The 18,648-nt window shown below is 56.6% G+C and overlaps 2 protein-coding genes across 5 annotated transcripts in view; both read left to right on the top strand.

The window, feature by feature from the left end:
- The window catches only part of NAA10 (N(alpha)-acetyltransferase 10, NatA catalytic subunit), an 11,650-nt gene extending 7,329 nt beyond the window's left edge, over positions 1–4,321 (top strand). For 2 of the 3 annotated variants that reach the window (XM_012002275.1, XM_012002277.1), the window contains exons 3-7: positions 1,029–1,074; positions 1,182–1,297; positions 1,498–1,542; positions 2,790–2,874; positions 3,415–3,717. In XM_012002275.1, the coding sequence (XP_011857665.1) occupies positions 1,029–1,074; positions 1,182–1,297; positions 1,498–1,542; positions 2,790–2,874; positions 3,415–3,651 (529 nt within the window). In that variant the 3' untranslated portion in view covers positions 3,652–3,717. Of the gene's footprint in view, positions 1–1,028; positions 1,075–1,181; positions 1,298–1,497; positions 1,543–2,789; positions 2,875–3,414 lie in introns of all 3 variants that reach the window. The other variant, XM_012002276.1, reaches the window with a different exon arrangement.
- A 2,967-nt stretch (positions 4,322–7,288) lies between these two features.
- ARHGAP4 (Rho GTPase activating protein 4) overlaps positions 7,289–18,648 on the top strand; it is a 19,777-nt gene continuing 8,417 nt past the window's right edge. The window contains exons 1-7 of one of the 2 annotated variants that reach the window (XM_012002272.1): positions 7,289–7,482; positions 11,926–12,130; positions 12,201–12,363; positions 12,561–12,623; positions 12,912–13,094; positions 14,446–14,574; positions 14,676–14,897. In XM_012002272.1, coding sequence (XP_011857662.1) covers positions 7,416–7,482; positions 11,926–12,130; positions 12,201–12,363; positions 12,561–12,623; positions 12,912–13,094; positions 14,446–14,574; positions 14,676–14,897 — 1,032 coding nt within the window. In that variant the 5' untranslated portion in view covers positions 7,289–7,415. Of the gene's footprint in view, positions 7,483–11,389; positions 11,518–11,925; positions 12,131–12,200; positions 12,364–12,560; positions 12,624–12,911; positions 13,095–14,445; positions 14,575–14,675; positions 14,898–18,648 lie in introns of those variants that run through there. The other variant, XM_012002273.1, reaches the window with a different exon arrangement.

Raw genomic sequence — 18,648 nt, 5'->3', positions numbered from 1 at the left:
CACCTCCTGGGTTCAAGTGATTCTCCTGCCTCAGCCTTCCTAGTAGTTGGGATTACAGGCATGTGACACCACATGTGGCTAATTTTTTAATTTTTTTAGTAGAGATGGGGTTTCACTATGTTGGCCAGGCTGGTCTCGAACTCCTGACCTCAGGTGTTCCACCCACCTCAGCCTCCCAAAGTGCTAGGATCACAGGCGTTAGCCACTGCAACCCAGCCGATATATTAATATTAACTAAACCCCCCTGCACTTCTCTTTGTGTTGTAAGCCCCATGGTTTTGACCAAATGATATGTGTCCACCTTTATATTATCACAGGATAGTTTCACTGTGTTTCACGCATTTATCCCTTCCTCTTAACCCCTGGCAACCACTGATTTTTTACTGTCTGCATAGTTTTTGCCTTTTCCAGGATGTCATAGAGTTGGAATCATACTGTATACAGGCTTTTCAGGCTGGCTTTTTTTCACTTAGTAGTGCACATTTAAGCTTCTGCCTTGTCTTTGCGTGGGTTGACAGCTCATTTCTTTTTTTATTTTTATTTTTTGAGATAGGGTCTTGCTCTGTTGCCCAGGCTGGAGTGCAGTAGCATGATCATGGCTCACTGCAGCCTCAACTTCCCAGGCTCAAGTGATCCTCTCACCTCTGCCTCCCAAGTAGCTGAGACCACAGGCATGCGCCACCACACCCAGCTAATTTTTTGATTTTTTTTTTTTGTAGAGACAAAAAAAGTGTTGTCCAGGCTGGTCTCGAACTCCTGGGCTCAAGCAATCCTCTTGACCCGGCCTGCCGAGTAGCTGGAACTATAGGCGTGTGCCCCATACCTGGCAGGCATGGGGTTTTCAGGCAGTAGAGGGTGGCAGGATCAGCTGCTCTGATCCAAGAGGCTCCTGGCTCTCCCCCAGCTGGGGTCTTAGGGGGCTGTAGGGCCAGCCTAGAATTTGCATATCCACTTTACAGATGGCGGGGGGTGGGGGTGGCTGTGCCTACACTGAGCTCCTTTGCAGCCTCTGCTTTCTCCCTCTCCAGGGAAGAGGACCCAGATGATGTGCCCCATGGACATATCACTTCATTGGTATGTAAGGTTCACTCAGGCTCTCGGGTGGGGGTGGAAGTGGGGGTTAGTTGAGGCAGCCCTCAAGGTCCCAGTCCTTCACCCGCTCTCTGCTCTTCTCCTACCAGGCTGTGAAGCGTTCCCACCGGCGCCTCGGTCTGGCTCAGAAACTGATGGACCAGGCCTCTCGAGCCATGATAGAGAACTTCAATGCCAAATACGTCTCCCTGCATGTCAGGAAGAGGTGGAAGCCGGGCTGAGGGAAGGGGGATTGAGGGGGAGAGATATTGCCTTGACGGGGGTCCTGGGGTACCTCGGCTTTTGGTGAAGATCCAGGAAGTGGGATTGGGGTGAAGGAGGGACCAAGAGGAGGGGCAGGCACTGGACGTGCTACCCCTCCCTGGCCATGTCCGTGCAGCTCAGCAGTGCCTTGTTCCCCTGCAGTAACCGGGCCGCCCTGCACCTCTATTCCAACACCCTCAACTTTCAGTAAGTAGATCTCGAGTTTTCTTGTGGGCTGGGGTTGGCCCCAGGTCTGGCCCATCAGGGCACCTGAGACCGGCTGAGTTGCCTTCCAGGCTAGGGGTGGGCCGGATGTGGGGAGGATGCTGTGGACCCCAATGCTGCCAGGATGCCTCCACATTCACTCGGTGGCTGATGGTTGAAAAGCCGGCATGGAGACAGCACCTGCCTGCTGAAACGTGCTCCCTGTGTGTTGTGATGGAGGAGCTGTGGCCCATGCTGGCAGAGGCTGGTGAAGGGCACACGGGCTGTTTAGTAATGTTTGGGAATAAAGAGGTGTGGGTCCCTGGCGTGAGCAGATCATAGCATGGCCAAGCACCTGGAAGAATCCAAGAGAGAGCAGAATCAAGGAGAATGCACGTTCAGGAAGGAAGGACCGGCGGCCAGGCAGCCTAGTGGATGGGGCAGGTCTGCCTGAGGACCGGGAGGCCCGGTGTGCCTAGCACAGGAGAGAGAACCTGGCAGTCAGCATGCCCAGTAGACAGTGGAAAAAAGTGCTTGCAAGTGAAGCTGGGGTGGGCTGCCGGTGGAGGGACACTAACTGCAGTCAGCCCCTGTTTGGTAGGGGTGAAGAGGAGGGACTGTTGGGAAGGGCAGTGGCCTCTGGGCTGGATGCTGGCAAGCGGGATCTGTGACCCAGATGAGGATGTCTGGTGGGAACTGCTTTATAGCTAAGTCAACAATCCTCATGTCTTAGGCCTGGCAGGGCCAGCCTAGGCCATGGAGTCCAGCTCCCCTTCCAGGGACATGGCCACCCGAGTCTGCACACATGCCTCCCCAGTGCAGGCATGGCCCCTGAGCTGCTGAGGCAGGGCCCGTGCTGCCTAGGGGTGACTCCCCTAAACAGAGCTCACTGTCTTTCCTGGGTTCTGATGGCTGTTGTGAGGCAGCTCAGTAAGGGACAGGACGCAGGGCAGGGAGGGAAGGGGAAGGCTGAATTCAGGAATTCAGCTCACAAGAAACCACAGAAATGAATCCTTAGTAGCCAGGCTAAGGACACAGAACGGGGGCAGGACAGGGGTGGGGCGGGCCGCTGTTTCCTGGAGCCTTTGCTGGAGAGAACAGAGGGCAGGTCACACTGGACTTGCTGTCTCAGGAAGGAGCCCTTCAGGAAGAAAACGTGGCATCTTGCTGCAGTAGCCATGATGCCAGGGGTGGCGGAGGCTGTCCCCAGGTGTGGGTCTTCCTCCTCGCTCTCTGCCCTCTGCCCCCAGGATCAGTGAAGTGGAGCCCAAGTACTACGCAGATGGGGAGGACGCCTACGCCATGAAGCGGGACCTCACTCAGATGGCCGACGAGGTAAGAGCCTGCGTGAAGCCAAGCCAGGCAGGCGGGGCTGGCACTGGGGAGCCCCCAGACAGTGGCTGGAGGTGCGAGCAACTTTGAATGCCAGCCCTTGTGGCTACGTTGCCAGGAGTCACAACCTGAGTTTCCTAGGTTGGGCTTTAGAGGAGGCCGTCTGCCTAGCAGCCTAGAGGGTGATGGGAGAGGCAGAGGGAGGAGGCTTTTAGAAGGGAAGTGGGGAGGCCTGGGGACCAGTGGGTGGCCTGCCTGCTCAGAGGGAGTTCTGAGTCAGGGTTCTGCCCCAGGCTCCTTGGGTGGCAGGGCTGGTCAAGGGGCAACGCTGTGTCGTGGGGGCCTCCATGGTAGTCAGTGAGCCCAGGTAGCAGTGGACTGGGGCTCCAGCCAGGTGTCCCCACTCAGTCCCACGTGTCCTGCCTAGCCCTGCTGCCTCACTATGCCCCTCTCCTCAGCCAGCGACAGGGCCAGGCTCCCTTTGTCTGGAAACTTAGGCCCCATCTCTTTACCTCCTGCTTGTCCCTGGGTTCCTGGTGGCAGCTGAGGCGGCACCTGGAGCTGAAGGAGAAGGGCAGGCACGTGGTGCTGGGTGCCATCGAGAACAAGGTGGAGAGCAAAGGCAATTCACCTCCGAGCTCAGGAGAGGCCTGTCGCGAGGAGAAGGGCCTGGCTGCCGAGGATAGTGGTGGGGACAGCAAGGACCTCAGCGAGGTCAGCGAGACCACAGAGAGCACAGATGTCAAGGACAGCTCAGAGGCCTCCGACTCGGCCTCCTAGAGCCTGCCCCATCCCTTCCTCACCCCACGAGCTTTCACAATAAATTCGCTCCGTGGCACTGGGGAACTTCGTGTGTGTGCGTGTGCACATTTAGAGGGTGTGTTTCTCCAGGTCCTCTGGTGGGGAGGTGAGCCTCAGCCTTTTGACCCAGAGCATCCTGCCAGTCCGAATAGAAGGGAAGAGCTTTGGAGGTGGGACTCCCCAGTCTCATGGCCTTCAGCAGCTGTGGCCCCGGGAAGGAGGCCCTGGGCTTAGGGAGAGACCCTGCCTTGGAGGTCTGCTTGGCCACGCTGAATGTGTTTTGTGGCACAAGCCTGGGCCGCTTAGGCTCAAAGCTCAACAGCAGGGCTCCCACTCTTGGTGGCCTTCAGTTCTCCTCCCATCTTCACCTTCAGACCTTTTCTCTCCCTAATCACACCTGCTTTGGGCTACAGCAGCTCTGCGGCATACCCGTGGGCTCCAGATGTGGACATCTGACTGCTCATTGGGCTTATCTACAGCTGTCCTGAGTATAATGACCCAGCCAGACGCCCTGTCAACGGTCCTTGAGTCCTCCCTTCCCTGCCACCCTAATGGTCAGTGAGTCCATGATACCTCTTGAGTCTACTCCCTGAGTTTGCATTTGAAAATAATTTATTTTTAGTACAGTTCCCCCCGTTTCCCCTATTGACATTTTGTATTAGTTGGTGTATTTGTTATTGTTGATGAGCTAATACTGATAAGTTATTGTAAACTATAGCCCATGGTTTACATTAGGTTTCCTGTCTGTGTTGTACAGTTTCTATGGGGTTACACAAATACATAAAGCCATGTATTCCCTCAAAATAATTTCATGCAGAATACAAAACTGGGTGGCTGTTGGGTGCGGTGGCTCATGCCTGTAATCACAGCACTTTGGGAGGCCGAGGTGGGCGGATCACTTTAGCTCAGGAGTTGGAGACCAGCCTGGGCAGCATGGCGAAACCCCATCTCTACTAAAAATAGAAAAACCGGGTGTGGTGGTGCACGCCTGTAATCCCAGCTACTCGGGAGGCTGAAGCAGGAGGATCCCTTGAGCCCGGGAGGTGGAGGTTGCTGTGAGCCCTGATCACGCCACCACACTCCAGGGACAGAGACCCGTCTCTAAATAAATAAATAAATAAATAAATACACACACACACACACACATCAAAATCCTGTTTTTCATGGAGTCACCCTAACCGTAACGCTCTCTCCTGTGTCTCCCTTCCCTTCCCTCCGGCTGCAAAGCGATCGCTTGCTGTTCCTAGTCCCCGGGCGGGCCCTGTATTCCTGAGCCCTCTGTGTACCCTGCTACTGCAGGTGGCACTGCTCCTCCGACAGGTTGAAAATTCGCCAAACAGACCTGGAGCTCGGTTCTCTTTGGCTGGCGCCTGGCACGTGACCAGCAGGCAGCCAGCTGCTGTGGAAGCGGAGCCCGGAGACCGGCAGGGCGGGGCCGGGGCCGGGGCCGGGGCCGGAAAGGCGCGTTTGCGCACGCCCGCAGCTCTCCGGTTCCCGGCTCGGGCGAGGCTGTGTTCTGATTGGCTTAAGACGTGGGCTTCCCTTTGTATGGGCCGGGGGCGGAGCTCTGGCCCGCCCCGCGCCTGGCGTCAGTGTCTTCCGGTTCGCAAGCCCGCGGCAAGCTTCGTTCCCAGGCTCTGATTGGTCCGGCGGCTCTGGGTTCTGCGCGTGGGGTGCGGGGGAAGGGCGGGCTTGCGCACTACCTCGGCCGCGCCCCGGCGCCGGTGGAAGGGAGCTGGCCCAAGCTCCCACGGCGTCCGCGGCGCCCTCCTTCCGCCCCTGCCCGGCCCGCTGGACCCGGCCCGCCCTCTGCCATCCGTCCCTGGCGGGCCCGATGCCTGTCGGCCGCTCCCTCCGTCCCCATGCGGACAGGTCCCCGCCTTCTGCGGGCTGCCTGGCTTTTGAATGCTTTGAAGGGGAACAATGGAGCGAAGGATAGAGCGAGCAGCAGGGGGCAGTTGCGTTCAGGGCCTTAAATGCCAAACAAGTGCCCTAAAAGCCTGGGCCAAACACTCAGGCTCTAAAGCACGGGCTGAATGGGGCATCCTAGGAATAGCTCTGGAGTGAAAAAAGGAGCGAAGAGAGCGTTTGAAGGCACGGACTGAGGCCTTTCCTGCCTGCCTGAGCCCTGTGTCTGGCTCTGCTGGGTGGAGGGATCTTTCGGGACCAGTCGGGGCTCGGATGGAGGGGCAGGGTGTGTTGGGGCCAGCTAGTGAGGGGCGGGGGTCCCTGCTTCCCCTTGGCCTGAGGCAGAGGTGGGACGTGGGAGTCTCCCAACCAGGAGCAGGTTGGGGTGTGGGTGCGGCTGTAGGCAGGGGCGCAGGCTCTCTAGTCTCGCTGGAGAACTCGAACATCGGTACTTCCGAGGGCAGCTGCTGGAAGTCCAGGTCCTGGGCCTGCCTGGGTCTGGCTAGCTCCCAGGCCTTGAAGCCCCAGGTCCTGCAGACACACTCGACGACGTGTTCGGGAAGGGCCTTGGTACTGGGAGAAGGGGGCGGGGAGCTTCTTCCCGTGAGGGAGTGTTTTTTTCCTTCTGGGCAAGAGAATTAATTGCTCATAGTTGAAAGGCAGGAAGTACCCGCACAGCCTCTCCTCCCCAGATCTGCAGGTCAGGGTCATATGTGCCCACATTTGCACAGAGCCTTACTCTGACATGCGTGCAAACACACGCCTAGTACCCCTGCACTAGTGCCCGCAGGCCCGCCTTCGGAACAGACGCCTGGTGCCCAAGTGCCTTGCCCCTCTCCCCACATCTATACCCCAGGGATTTCCCTCCCACCAAATTGAAGTAAGTTGTCTGCTTGACTTGTCAACCGCCTCCTGCCTCCTGCCTTCCCGATTTCCCGGAGAAAAGCTGCTGCCCTGTGGTAGAGAGTGGAGGAAAGCCCCACCACCCGTGGATGAGGGAGGCCCCAAGACTTGCCCCCAGGGTAGCTAAGATCTTACTCCGAGGGGGCTGCCCCCCTCAGGCCTATGACGGGCAGGTGCAGCTGCAGGGGAAGGGAGGCAGAGCAGTCTCTTCCGGCAGCAGGAAGTGGTAACCGCCTATGGGGAAATCGTGGGGCTGAGCAGAAGGGGAACCGGAGCTGAACTCTCCTCCCCTACCAAGGGGGCCTGGAGGGAATGGCAGCCAGCTGCTGAGGTTCTGCTCTCTGGTGCTGACCTTCCTTCCCCCTCCCCTCTGAACTTCCCACCCCAGCTCTCAAGGCTCCTTGGACCTCTCTGGGGGCTGACTTGGGAAGGGAGGACCCCATCCGATGTCTGGGGGAAGCAGGCCACCCAGGGGGAGTCCAGAGCCTGGGGCAGCAATGGTGTTCATGTCCACTGGTACTGTGGGCCAGCGGCCCCGCTGTGAACTGTGCAGTCTGGCAGTGGTGACCAGGGACAGCCTTCTGGAGGTGGGGGGATGGCAGCCTGGGATGCCAGCTTATGTTGGGGCTCTCATGCCCGCTCCGGCTGCTTGGCAGCGGGGCTTTGGGCACAAGGCAGTCTAGGTGCAGGCCCAGTGGGAGGAGACGGCAAGACCGGGGCACAGTGGGGCTGGAAGGGGCGCCCTGCCCCCAGGAGCCCCTCGCGGGCAGTGCCAGCCCTGGGCCGCCCCGCCCCACCGGGAGCCGCGCTGGGGGCGGGGCTGGGCGGAGCCCGCGCAGGGTGCTGGCCGCAGCGCCCCCAAGTCCCGGCGCCGGGCCCACTCACGGCCGCGTGGGAGCAGTGGGGTTCGACGGCGCGGCCGCTAGGCCGCCATGGCCGCTCACGGGAAGCTGCGGCGGGAGCGGGGGCTGCAGGCTGAGTATGAGACGCAAGTCAAAGGTGAGAGGGCGCCGGGCGCTCCCGGCTCGTTTCCTGCGGAGACCCCAAGGTCGTGAGGGAGCCCCAAGCGTCCCCGCGCTGACCCAGGGCCCGATGCTCTCCCCAGCGACCTCTGGAGTGGGGGTGGAGGAGGGAGCCTGAGCCCCTTGCCTGCCTCCCCACGCCCATTTGGCCTCAACCGCCTGCCATCTTCCCTTCCTTCTTTCCTGTCTTCCTTCTTTTGGTCTTTGTCCTCCTTGGGTCTCTGCTCCTCACCCAAGGTTCAGTGTAGACACTGGTGGCCGCCGGTAAAGGGGAGCCGGATGTACCAACGTGCCCCCCAGAAGGCAGTAGTTTAGCTACAGTGAAGTCAACCACCTTGATTGGGCTAGGGGGTGGGGGGTGAGTAAGGGAGTCTGGGTGAGTGGATTGGTGGAGATCACCTGGCCCTAACCCCAGTGTAGTCCCTGGAGCCTCAGCACCTTTTGCCCCCCTTTAGCACTGAGGGGGATCAGAGGCAAGGGCCACTGTCTCTGGGTCAAGCTGGCGCAGTGAGTCTTGGTTGAGAGATTTAACAGGGCTGGCTTCTCAGCCTTCTGAAATTGAACCTCTTTGGGTTCTGATAAACACCCATGTGCAAATCACATGCAAATCAGCTTTGCAAATTCTTAGCCAATAGCTTGTGCCCATCTTATTCAGGGCATGGTAACTCTTGCAAAGGAAAGAGGCAGCATCTCAGCGCCAGCAGCTCCTCCATATCACTCTCAATCACTCCATTTTACCAGTTACGGAAACAAGCTCAGAGAGGTGCAGTGACTTGCCTGTGGTAACACAGCACTACAACTTCTAGGACGTAGAATGCAATAGCCCTTGAAGTGCCTTTCAACCCAGAGATGTAGGTTCTAACATCATTATTCAGTGCAAGCAATTTATACCCTTTAAAGTATGCCCCAGTCCTCCTCCTTTGGAAAAGGCAGCCTGTGTCCAGAACCAGCTTGAGGTGACTACGCAGGGTGAGCCAGCTTTCCAAGCCTCACCATCATCTTGCTCAGATGGAAGTAATCATCTCCATCCTGCTTCCCCAAAATGCCATGAAGCTGAAAGACTTGGAAAACTTCAATCAGCAAATATGGGTCAGTGATTTCACACTGAAAAGTTGGGGTTTCGAGCAAGACTATCTTAAGGGTTCCTCACTTGCTCTGGGTCTGCATCCCACACCCTAGAAAAACTTCCTACCATGCTACAAAACGGGGTCACTGTCTTGACACCCTAAATTCTCAAAGGTCAGCATAGCCGTGGTTTTGGAGACCATCTTCTCTTCTGTTTTGCTTGTCAGCAGAAGTGAGACCAAATGCCTTGCTCACAGGAAGTGCTGGTGGGGCCCTGGGCCCAGCTCTGTAATTCAGGCAGACATGGATTCCAGCTCTCCTTTTGCCAGATGTTTCCTATACATCTCTGCTGTCCCAGGCCCTGGAAGTATACTGCTGTACAGGAGAGAACCCCGACTCCAGCCCCTCCAGCCCTGGCTTTTTACCCAGAGTAAAAACAGTGATTCAATGAGGACTCTCCTGATTTCAAATGGCGTCAGCACCCACCCTGCCCTCACATGGCTCATGGGTCTAGTGGGGGAGACATAGACTTTCCATTATGATAATAAGCACCACAGAGGGAAAGTGCAGTGTGCCAAGAAGGGGTCGGAAGAGGGCCAGCCCTAGTTTGGGGGGAGGCCAGGACAGGGTGTGCTGACGAGTTTGTCTGAACTGAGATCTGAAAGCTCGGCCAGGAAAGCCACCAGTGCAATCAACTTGCAATTCACAAGTTTCCTGCTCAACACCAGCCGGGTGTGCATGCCCGGATCTGGACTGGGACATGGCTTCCAGTTAGCTTTTACTGCCGGCAGTGATGAAGAGAGGCAGCGGTTCCCTCTGCTGGTTCCTTCTGCACTGTTCAGTTGTCATAAGTCCCCAGAGATTGTAGTGCTCTGGGGGAAGCAGGGCAAGACAGGCTCCAGAGGGCCAGTGAGGTGAGCAGTCGCACCTTTCTTGGAATGAAATGAAATTTACTTCTATCAAAAAATGTTAAACCCGGCTGGGCGTGGTGGCTCACGCCTGTAATCCCAGCACTTTGGGAGGCCGAGGCGGGCGGATCACCTGAGGTCAGGAGTTTGAGACCCAGTCTGGCCAACGTGGTGAAACCCTGTCTCTACTAAAAATATAAAAATTAACTGGGTGTGGTGGTGCATGCCTGTAGTCCCAGCTACTCGGGAGGCTGAGGTGGGAGAATCGCTTGAACCCGGGAGGCGGAGGTTTCAGGGAGCCGAGATTGCACCACTGTACTCCAGCCTGGGCAATATCCTCCGTCTCAAAACAAAATAAACAAAACAAAACGTTAAACTGATTCAGTGAGGACTCTCCTGATTTCAAATGGCATTAGCGCCCACCCCACCTGGCCTTGGAGCTGACAAGTTAACCACAGGAGGCCAGCCTCAGATAGGATGAGGACACTCTCCATCTGTCTCACTTGGCATCGTGGGCTCTGCCCTGCCCTGTCGGGAGGTCCCCTGCCCCAGGCTTCCACTTACCCAGCTTGATCCCCCAGTGGGAAGAGCTCTCCTGTTCAGTAATTCAATTGGAAGGATCAGGCTCCTGGGTCCCTCACCTGGCTAGTCTGGTGGGGGCAGGGAGTGGAGGGACGGAGGGGTGGGTGACGCATGCAGCCAGGGCTGGGGCACCTGGAGTCAGGGGAGCTGAGACTAGGGAGGGGACATTCTGCAAGAGGAGATCAGGGAGGAGGTAAGGATGCTGGGCAGGCCAAACCCACAGGGTCCCCATGCAACAGGCCCTGGGAAGTCACTGGCGGGACAGAAATCCAACGGGATTGAGCTCTTCCCAGCGGAGTCCTCCCTCGCTTGTCCTGGTCTGAATCCCTGCCGTCTTTTGCCTGGACTAGTGCGGTAGCGGCCACCTGGGCTCCACCTGGCAGTGTGAGTGGGCCCTGAAAACGAAGCTGGACCACATTCCCCCACTACTGTGGCTCCTCTCTCACTCGGAGTCCAGCTGGGAGTTCTGCCTAGACCACGGGCTCTGTGCCATCTGTCCCTACCGGTCTCTCGGACTCCCCCTACTGCCCCCACACAGCCAGCTGCAGCCTTCTGCTCCAACGATGCAGCTTGTTCTTGACCACCCTCCTTTAAAAAGAGATCCTCCCTGTCCCCACCCACCCCCGGCTCTGATCTTGCTTTGTGTGTTCATCTTCTCAGCACCCATCACTCCTGGACATTCTGGTATGTGTCCGTGCCCCATTCCAATCCCAGCTCCAAGAGGGCAGACACTTGGTCAACCCTCTTTGCCTCTGTATGTAAAACGTGCCTGCCACAGAATGGGTGCATAATCAACATTCTGCTGAAGGAAGAAATCAATTCATGTCCCTCCCTGGGGATGTGCATGGAGATGAGTAGGTGGGCAGCCTACTGGCCAGAAGCTGAGCTAGCATCTTATTTACCTGGGACCCTCAGTGCCTGGCTGGGCACTCAGGAGGTGGCAAAAGTGTCTTCCGCAGGTTGCTTAAACTTGCTGGACAGGCACTTCTTTGCTTCAGGCCTGTGTGGGGGAAGCAGTGTTGCCAAATCAAGCCAGTGATAGGGTGTCAAAAGGCTGGCGGTATGGGGCCCTGGGTGTGACTCTTTCTGCACGGTGAGGGAATGCACAGGTGGGGCGGGGGATGATTGGGAGTGGGAAGTGGGGACAGAAGACAGGGACTAGCTCCCTGCCCCATCCTTTCACTTCCAAGGTGGGATCAGCTCTCCTTGGTGCCCAGCCCTCACTGTGGACTGTCCTTTCCCCCGGGGCCTGAGGGCACGGTTCCCCAGCCACTGAGACCGCGAGATCGCTGCAGGCTTGCCCTGAGCAGCGCTATGATCTGTGTGTTGTGTATCTGTGTGTTTGCAAGGGAGGCTGCCACCTCCTGGGGCCTGGGTACTGGGGGAAAGGAAGTGGCAGGGGAAACCACTCAGTGGCTTTCCAGGAATGAGGGGGAGACAGGAAGCCAAACTGAAAGGTGCCTGGCTGGCGTTGGGGTGAGACAGGGTTGGGCAGCCTTGTGTTCCACCCACCGTGAATGGCTTCACCCTTCCCAGGGCGGCCTTGCTCCCTCTTACGCTGGGCCTTTGTGCGGCTCTCCCCTCTCTCTGGGACACCCTTCTCTTTCCCCCTCAACCGGGTGGCTCGGGCCATCTGTTGGCCTCAGCACAGAGGTGGGCTGGACAGCTGAGGCCAGATCTGCCTGCAGGGGCCTAGCCTCTTTCCTCCCCTCTTAGTTCCTGCCTTCAACCTAGGCTGGGTCCAAAGGAGCCCTCAGAGCAGACGGGACTGGGGTCTGTGTATCTCTGCCTCTCCCACCCCACGCTGGCCTGGCTGACCCAGGCAGGGCATGCTGGCCAGGCCTGAGCTGTGGTTCCCCCCACAGAGATGCGCTGGCAGCTGAGCGAGCAGCTGCGCTGCCTGGAGCTGCAGGGTGAGCTGCGGCGGGAGCTGCTGCAGGAACTGGCAGAGTTCATGCGGCGCCGCGCTGAGGTGGAGCTGGAGTACTCCCGGGGCCTGGAAAAGCTGGCCGAGCGCTTCTCCAGCCGTGGAGGCCGCCTGGGTAGCAGCCGGGAGCACCAAAGCTTCCGGTAGGTGATGTGCTGGCAGGGGGGCCACGGCAGGGTCTGCTTGCAGGTCTCACTGCCCCTCTACCCCCAGGAAGGAGCCGTCACTCCTGTCGCCCTTGCACTGCTGGGCAGTGCTGCTGCAGCATACGCGGCAGCAGAGCCGGGAGAGCGCGGCCCTGAGCGAGGTGCTGGCCGGGCCCCTGGCCCAGCGCCTGAGTCACATTGCGGAGGACGTGGGGCGCCTGGTCAAGAAGGTGAGGCTCTCACCCTGGGCCATGGGAAGTGTTCAAGGCTTTGGGATCAGGAGGCTGGGAGGGCACTGGAGGCCAGGTGGGGACCAGGCAGAGTGAATCTGTGTGCCTCCCAGATGGGGCTTGAGCTGGGCAGAGCTTCCAGTGCCTGGCGGGGCCTCTCTGGGCAGTGCCGTGCTCACCCCTGCCTCTGTCTCTAGAGCAGGGATCTGGAGCAGCAGCTGCAGGACGAGCTCCTGGAGGTGGTCTCAGAGCTCCAGACGGTGAGGAAAGGGCCGGGGAGGGGCCTGCCCCAATGGCCCTGGGAGAAATGCCACTCACAGCTGGAGAAGAACATCCCCAGACCATCACATCTCCCAAGCCAGGCTCAGGGAGAAGCATGCACCTAGGGGCAAAGGCCCTCTCTCCCTAAGCACAAGGCATTAGGCTAAGTGCTCACATGGGATTGCCCAGCTCTGAGATCCAAGTTCCAGAGGGGCAGGGATGGAGGGTTAGGGGCTGGCCCGGCCGTGGCCTTCAGCAGCACTACCTTGCTTTGGGTCTCCTTGCAGGCCAAGAAGACGTACCAGGCATATCACATGGAGAGCGTGAATGCTGAGGCCAAGCTCCGGGAGGCCGAGCGGCAGGAGGAGAAGCGGGCAGGCCGGAGTGTCCCCACCACCACTGCTGCTGCCACTGAGGCAGGGCCCCTCCGCAAGAGCTCCCTCAAGAAGGGAGGGCGGCTGGTGGAGAAGGTGGGCCTGGGGGGCACCTCGGATGCAGGCCTATGGGGCATGGGCCCTGACTAGGACCTGCTGTGCTGAGGAGGAAGCCAGGGCTGGGTGCAGGGGAGGGCGGGAGTGGCAGGACGGTGCCATCAGGTTCCAGGGATTCCATACGGAAGGCTCCCAGGGCCTGAGAGAGCGGGCAAAATGGTCACCCGGCCCCGGGCAGCCCCATGCAGCCTCTGCAAGCTCTGAGCAGGGCTCCTGCCGCTCTGCTGTTCTGCCAGCCATTCCATAAGGTTTGAAAGGGGCGAGAAGACACTTAAGGTGGGCGATGGGGTGACACGCACGGAGAAAGGGCGTTTGAGGTGAGCCCAGTAGAGAGAGTGGGGAGGTTGGGAAATGCCTAGATGGAGCTGCCAGGCTGTGCGGGGCTGAGAGTGATGGTCTCTGGGACTCTGGGAGCAGAGGAGGGAGTCGGGCATCTCCGGTGTTCTTAGGGGAAATGACAGAGTTTGGCTGTGTTGGGGGAAGGTCTCCCTGGTTGCTGTGGTTAAAGTGCCAACTTTAGCCGGGCACAGTGGCTCACGCCTGTAATCCCAGCACTTTGGGAGGCCGAGGTGAGTGGATCACCTGAGGTCATGAGTTCAAGACCAACTTGGCAACATGGTGAAACCCTGTCTCTACTAAAAATACAAAAATTAGCCGGGCATAATGGCGGGTGCCTGTAATCCCAGCTACTCGGGAGGCTGAGGCAGGAGAATAACTTGAACACTGGAGGCAGAGGTTGCAGTGATCTAAGATTGTGCCACTGTACTCCAGCCTGGGCGACAGAGTGAAACTCTGTCTCAAAAAAAAAAAAAAAAAAATAGAGTGCCAGCTTTAGAACCCAGTTGCCACCAGGTTCTGTCTCATGGCCCTCGATGATCTATCCCTACCCCTTGCGGTGCTCGCTCCCCCTCAGCCCTGGCCCCTGCAGAGGCCTGTGGCCACTTCCAGCTGTGCACCTGTGTGCTAGCTCCAAGCTGGGTTTCTCGTACACCCTCCATGGTGGGGTGCCACGCGCGCACTTTCCACTCATCAGGTATCTGTGAATAGTTCTGTGTCACCCCCCACCTCGGTGGGGAATGTTGTGGCTCGAACCAAGGCAAGTGGCAGAAGCACAGCAGGCAGCGCCAGCACTGGCAGGTGAACAGCCGGGGAGTCAAGTCACCTCCTGGCATTGGGCTGTGGTGTGGGGAAGGCAGCAGGACTTCTGGGCTTGACCAGTTCCGTTGTAGTTGTCCACAGCGAGAGGGGTGGCGATGGGCATTACATGAAAGGCCAGAGATAGGGGCTGGCCACGTGCGTGACTCTGGCACACCTGCATTGTCTTGAGTAGCGGCAGGCCAAGTTCATGGAGCACAAACTCAAGTGCACAAAGGCGCGCAACGAGTACCTGCTGAGCCTGGCCAGCGTCAACGCCGCTGTCAGTAACTACTACCTGCATGACGTCTTGGACCTCATGGATGTGAGTCCTTGGTGGGCAGGTGGGAAAAGGTGCCTGGTGCCCCGGGGCTGGGAAATTACAGCTCCAGGACCCACCCAAGCATCTCCTTGTTTCCTCCTCAGTGCTGCGACACAGGGTTCCACCTGGCCCTGGGGCAGGTGCTCCGAAGCTACATGGCCGCTGAGAGCCGCACCCAGGCCTCCCAAGTGCAGGGCCTGGGCAGCCTGGAAGAAGCCGTGGAGGCCCTGGATCCTTCAGGGGACAAGGCCAAGGTTCTCGAGGTGCATGCTACCATCTTCTGTCCCCCGCTGCGCTTTGACTACCACCCCCATGATGGGGATGAGGTGAGGGTCACCCCCTGCTGGGCTCGGCATTCTCTGGCCTTCACTGTACTGGCGGGCAGTGGAGTGGCGTGACCCACGCTTTGCTCAGGAATCCAAGTTCTCCATGGTCTCAGGCAGTGCAGCAGCTAGAGAACTGTCCCACTTCCATTTGCAGCCTCACTCCAAGGGTGCACCGCCACAGTGGCCAAGGAGGGCAAGACACTAACTGTTCAAACCGTGCAGCAGGCAGCCATGTAGCTGCCCATACATTGTTCTGGGCTGGTTTCTCTGTGTTTTTAAATTTCGTGACACAAACTTGGGAGGAAATGAAGCACACACACAGTAAGATGGAATCGGACTTCTTCATTATTCTTCTTCGAGCTAGTTTTTCCTGCAGCAGTTTATCCTGATGGGCATTGGCAATGACCTGGGATTACACTGGGCTCCTTGTGGGCCGACTTGGAACTTTACAAAGAGTCCAACATCACCAGGGCTTCTGATGGCACACAGCTACTCCCTAACCTACCCCTCCTGTTCCCAGCTTCCACCCCCAGAAACAGCCACCCACCTCTCAGCATCAAGCAGCCATTTTCCACTGGCCAATGACGACTAGCATCTCTCACAGCCACCACACGCTTCCCTGCATCTTGTTCTCCCAGTGGGTTTATTCCAGAATTTTTGGCTAAATTAACATTCAATGTTTCAATCACCATGACAACAGGTACTGTTGGCAGCTGAGCCATGTACTGTATTAGGATCACATGTCCTTCCTTGGACAATTTTTCCTTTTCTTCTGAAATTTATAACTCCCTCGCTTCAGGAATGCTGCTTGCTAGAACATACCCATTGCTAGGAGTTGATCGTTACCTCGTCCCAGCACTGTCCTCCACACCAGGCACCCTGTGGGGTCCACCTTCTCCTCTGCGCCCTCCCTCAGAGCCCCAGAGCCCTCCAGTCTGGACTGCTTCGCTTCTGCCCAGTGCTCTGTTTCTGGATTCCACAGCAGCAGCTTTCTTGGTTTGATACCCTTGTTTTCGTGGACGCCTTCACCAAGGGTTTCCTGACTTAGCACATCTGAAAATGTCTGTATTCTTTGTTTTGTTTTGTTTTTGAGATAGGGTCTCACTCTGTCCCCCCGGCTGGAGTGCAGTGGTGTGATGTGATCTCAGCTCACTGCAGATGCAACCTTCTGGTCCTCTCACCTCAGCTTCCCAAGTAGCTGGGACTACAGGCTTGCACTACCACGCCAGGCTAATTTTTCTATATTTTATAGCGAGGGAGTTTCACTATGTTGCCCAGGTTGGTCTCAAACTCCTGGGCTCAAAGAATTGGCCTGCTTCAGCCTCCCAAAGTGCTGGGATTACAGGTGCGCCACGTGCCCGGCTAACCCTTTATTCTTATTTCATGAATACAGTACTTCTTGAATCTTTCTGAAACTTTTATTTTTTTTTTTTGAGAGGAAGTTTCCCTCTTGTTGCCCAGGCTGGAGTGCAGTGGCACGATCTTGGCCCACTGCAACCTTCACCTCCTAGGTTCAAGTGATTCTCCTGCCTCAGCCTCCCAATTAGCTGGAATTACAGGTACCAGATACCACACCTGGCTAATTTTTAAATTTTTTAAATTAAATTAAAAAAATTTTTTTGAGACAGAGTCTTTCTCTGACACCCAGGCTACAGTGCTGTGGTGCAATCTCGGCTCACTGCAACCTCTGCCTCCCAGGTTCAAGCAGTTCTCCTGCCTCAGCCTCCCAATTAGCTGGAATTACAGGTACCAGATACCACACCTGGCTAATTTTTAAATTTTTTAAATTAAATTAAAAAAATTTTTTTGAGACAGAGTCTTTCTCTGACACCCAGGCTACAGTGCTGTGGTGCAATCTCGGCTCACTGCAACCTCTGCCTCCCAGGTTCAAGCAGTTCTCCTGCCTCAGCCTCCCAAGTAGCTGGGACTACAGGTGTGCACCACCACGCCTGGCTGATTTTTGTATTTTTAGTAGAGACAGGGTTTCACTATGTTGGCCAGGCTCGTCTCAAACTCCTGATCTCAGGTGATCCGCCTGCCTCAGCCTCACAAAGTGCTGGGATTACAGGCGTGGGCCACCATGCCCGACCCTTTTATTTTTATTTTTTAGTAGAGACAGGGTTTCACCATGTTGGCCAGGCTTGTCTGGAACTCCTGACTTCAGGTGATCTGCTTGCCTCAGCCTCCCAAAGTGCTGGGATTACAGGTGTGAGCCACCGTGCCCCGCCTGAAATGTTTTTTGTTTTCTCCTGTTCCTGCATCTGCTCTATTTTCTTGCTTTTGTCCTTGAGTCCAAAATCCCTGCTATATCCTTTCCAGAGAGCAAATCGTTAGTTTTCTGCTGATCGTGTCTGTTTGGTGATTCTTGGCCGTCAGTTCATATTTAAGAAGAGGCCTGAACACATACCCCACAAATGTGGATGTCTGTGGTGTTTCCTCCTGGCCTAGCCAGTTTCCCCAGTAGAAACTCTTCTGACCCTGTCTAGGGAGGAGAGGGGGCGAGAGGGCTGGGAGCTCACTCTGCTGTGTGGATTTCCTTGGAACTACCTGGTCTCAGTTCCACACCCTCCAGCCAAAGCCTAACAGGAACAGTCCTGTAATCTCCATTGCTAGAGGGAACCTGCTCTGTGGGGAACCTGGGGCCTCTCAGTGAGAGGGTGGTGGAAGGGTGGTAGAGGACTTAGGCTTGCCTTAAGGGATCTGCGGGGAGGGCCCAGGTAAGTGGGGCTTGGTCCTGGATTAAATGCCTTCTGGAAGCAGAGTAATTGTATGATGTATGATTGGATGTCTTGATTAATCTTATCTAGAAGGAGACAGTGATGGAAGCTGAAGTGATGCGAGGAAGTCATAGTCACTTACATTAACCAGGATGGAGGGATGATTTTGTGGCTTGGAAGAAGTTCTTGATTTTGTCCTCACTCAGACGTGATCGCAGAGTGGTCTTGTTTCTGTCTTCGCCCATCAAGGTCACACAGTGGCCTTGCCTGATGTTGATGCTCTGGGACATTTCCGGTGTTCAGCAGGACAGCACTGAGACTGGGCTGATAGGACCCTGAGTCCAAAATCCCTGCTATAGCCTTTCCAGAGAGCAAATCGTTAGTTTTCTGCTGATCGTGTGAGTTTAAGGGAGGGATCAAATTTCAGTGGTCCCTAGGGTATGGACAGATTTATTTTTTCTCTAGAGAGAGGCTCTGGCTCTGTTGTACGGGCTGGAGTGCAGTAGTGTGATCATAGCTCACTGCAGCCTCCAACTCCTGGGCTCAACTCATCCTCCTGCCTGAGACTCCCGAGTAGCTGGGACTATAGGTGCATACCACCATGTGTGGCTAAGATTTGTACTTTAAAAACAATTATTTTATTTTTAAATTTTAATCTATTTATTTATTTATTTTGAGACTGGGTTATGAGACGGGCTAATTTTTGTATTTTTGGTAGAGTCAGGATTTTACCATATTGTCAAGGCTGGTCTCGAACTCCTGGGCTCAAGTGATCCACCCGCCTCAGCCTCCCAAAGTGCTGGGATTGCAGGTGTGAGCTAGTCCAGCCTAGATGGACTTTTAAAAAAATGTGTGGCAAAATACACATAGCATAAAACATACCACATTCACCATTTTTAAGTGTGCAGCCCAGGGGCAGAAGCACATTCACGGTGCTGTGCAGCCGTCACCACCATCCAGCCGCAGAACTTGTTCATCTTCCCAAACTGAAGCTCTGGCCCGTTCAACCCCAACTCCCCACCCCCCAGCCCCTG

The sequence above is a fragment of the Mandrillus leucophaeus genome, unplaced genomic scaffold (genome assembly GCF_000951045.1).
Source record: "Mandrillus leucophaeus isolate KB7577 unplaced genomic scaffold, Mleu.le_1.0 Scaffold681, whole genome shotgun sequence".
NCBI lineage: Eukaryota > Metazoa > Chordata > Mammalia > Primates > Cercopithecidae > Mandrillus > Mandrillus leucophaeus.
This window is presented reverse-complemented; position numbering and strand designations above follow the sequence as displayed.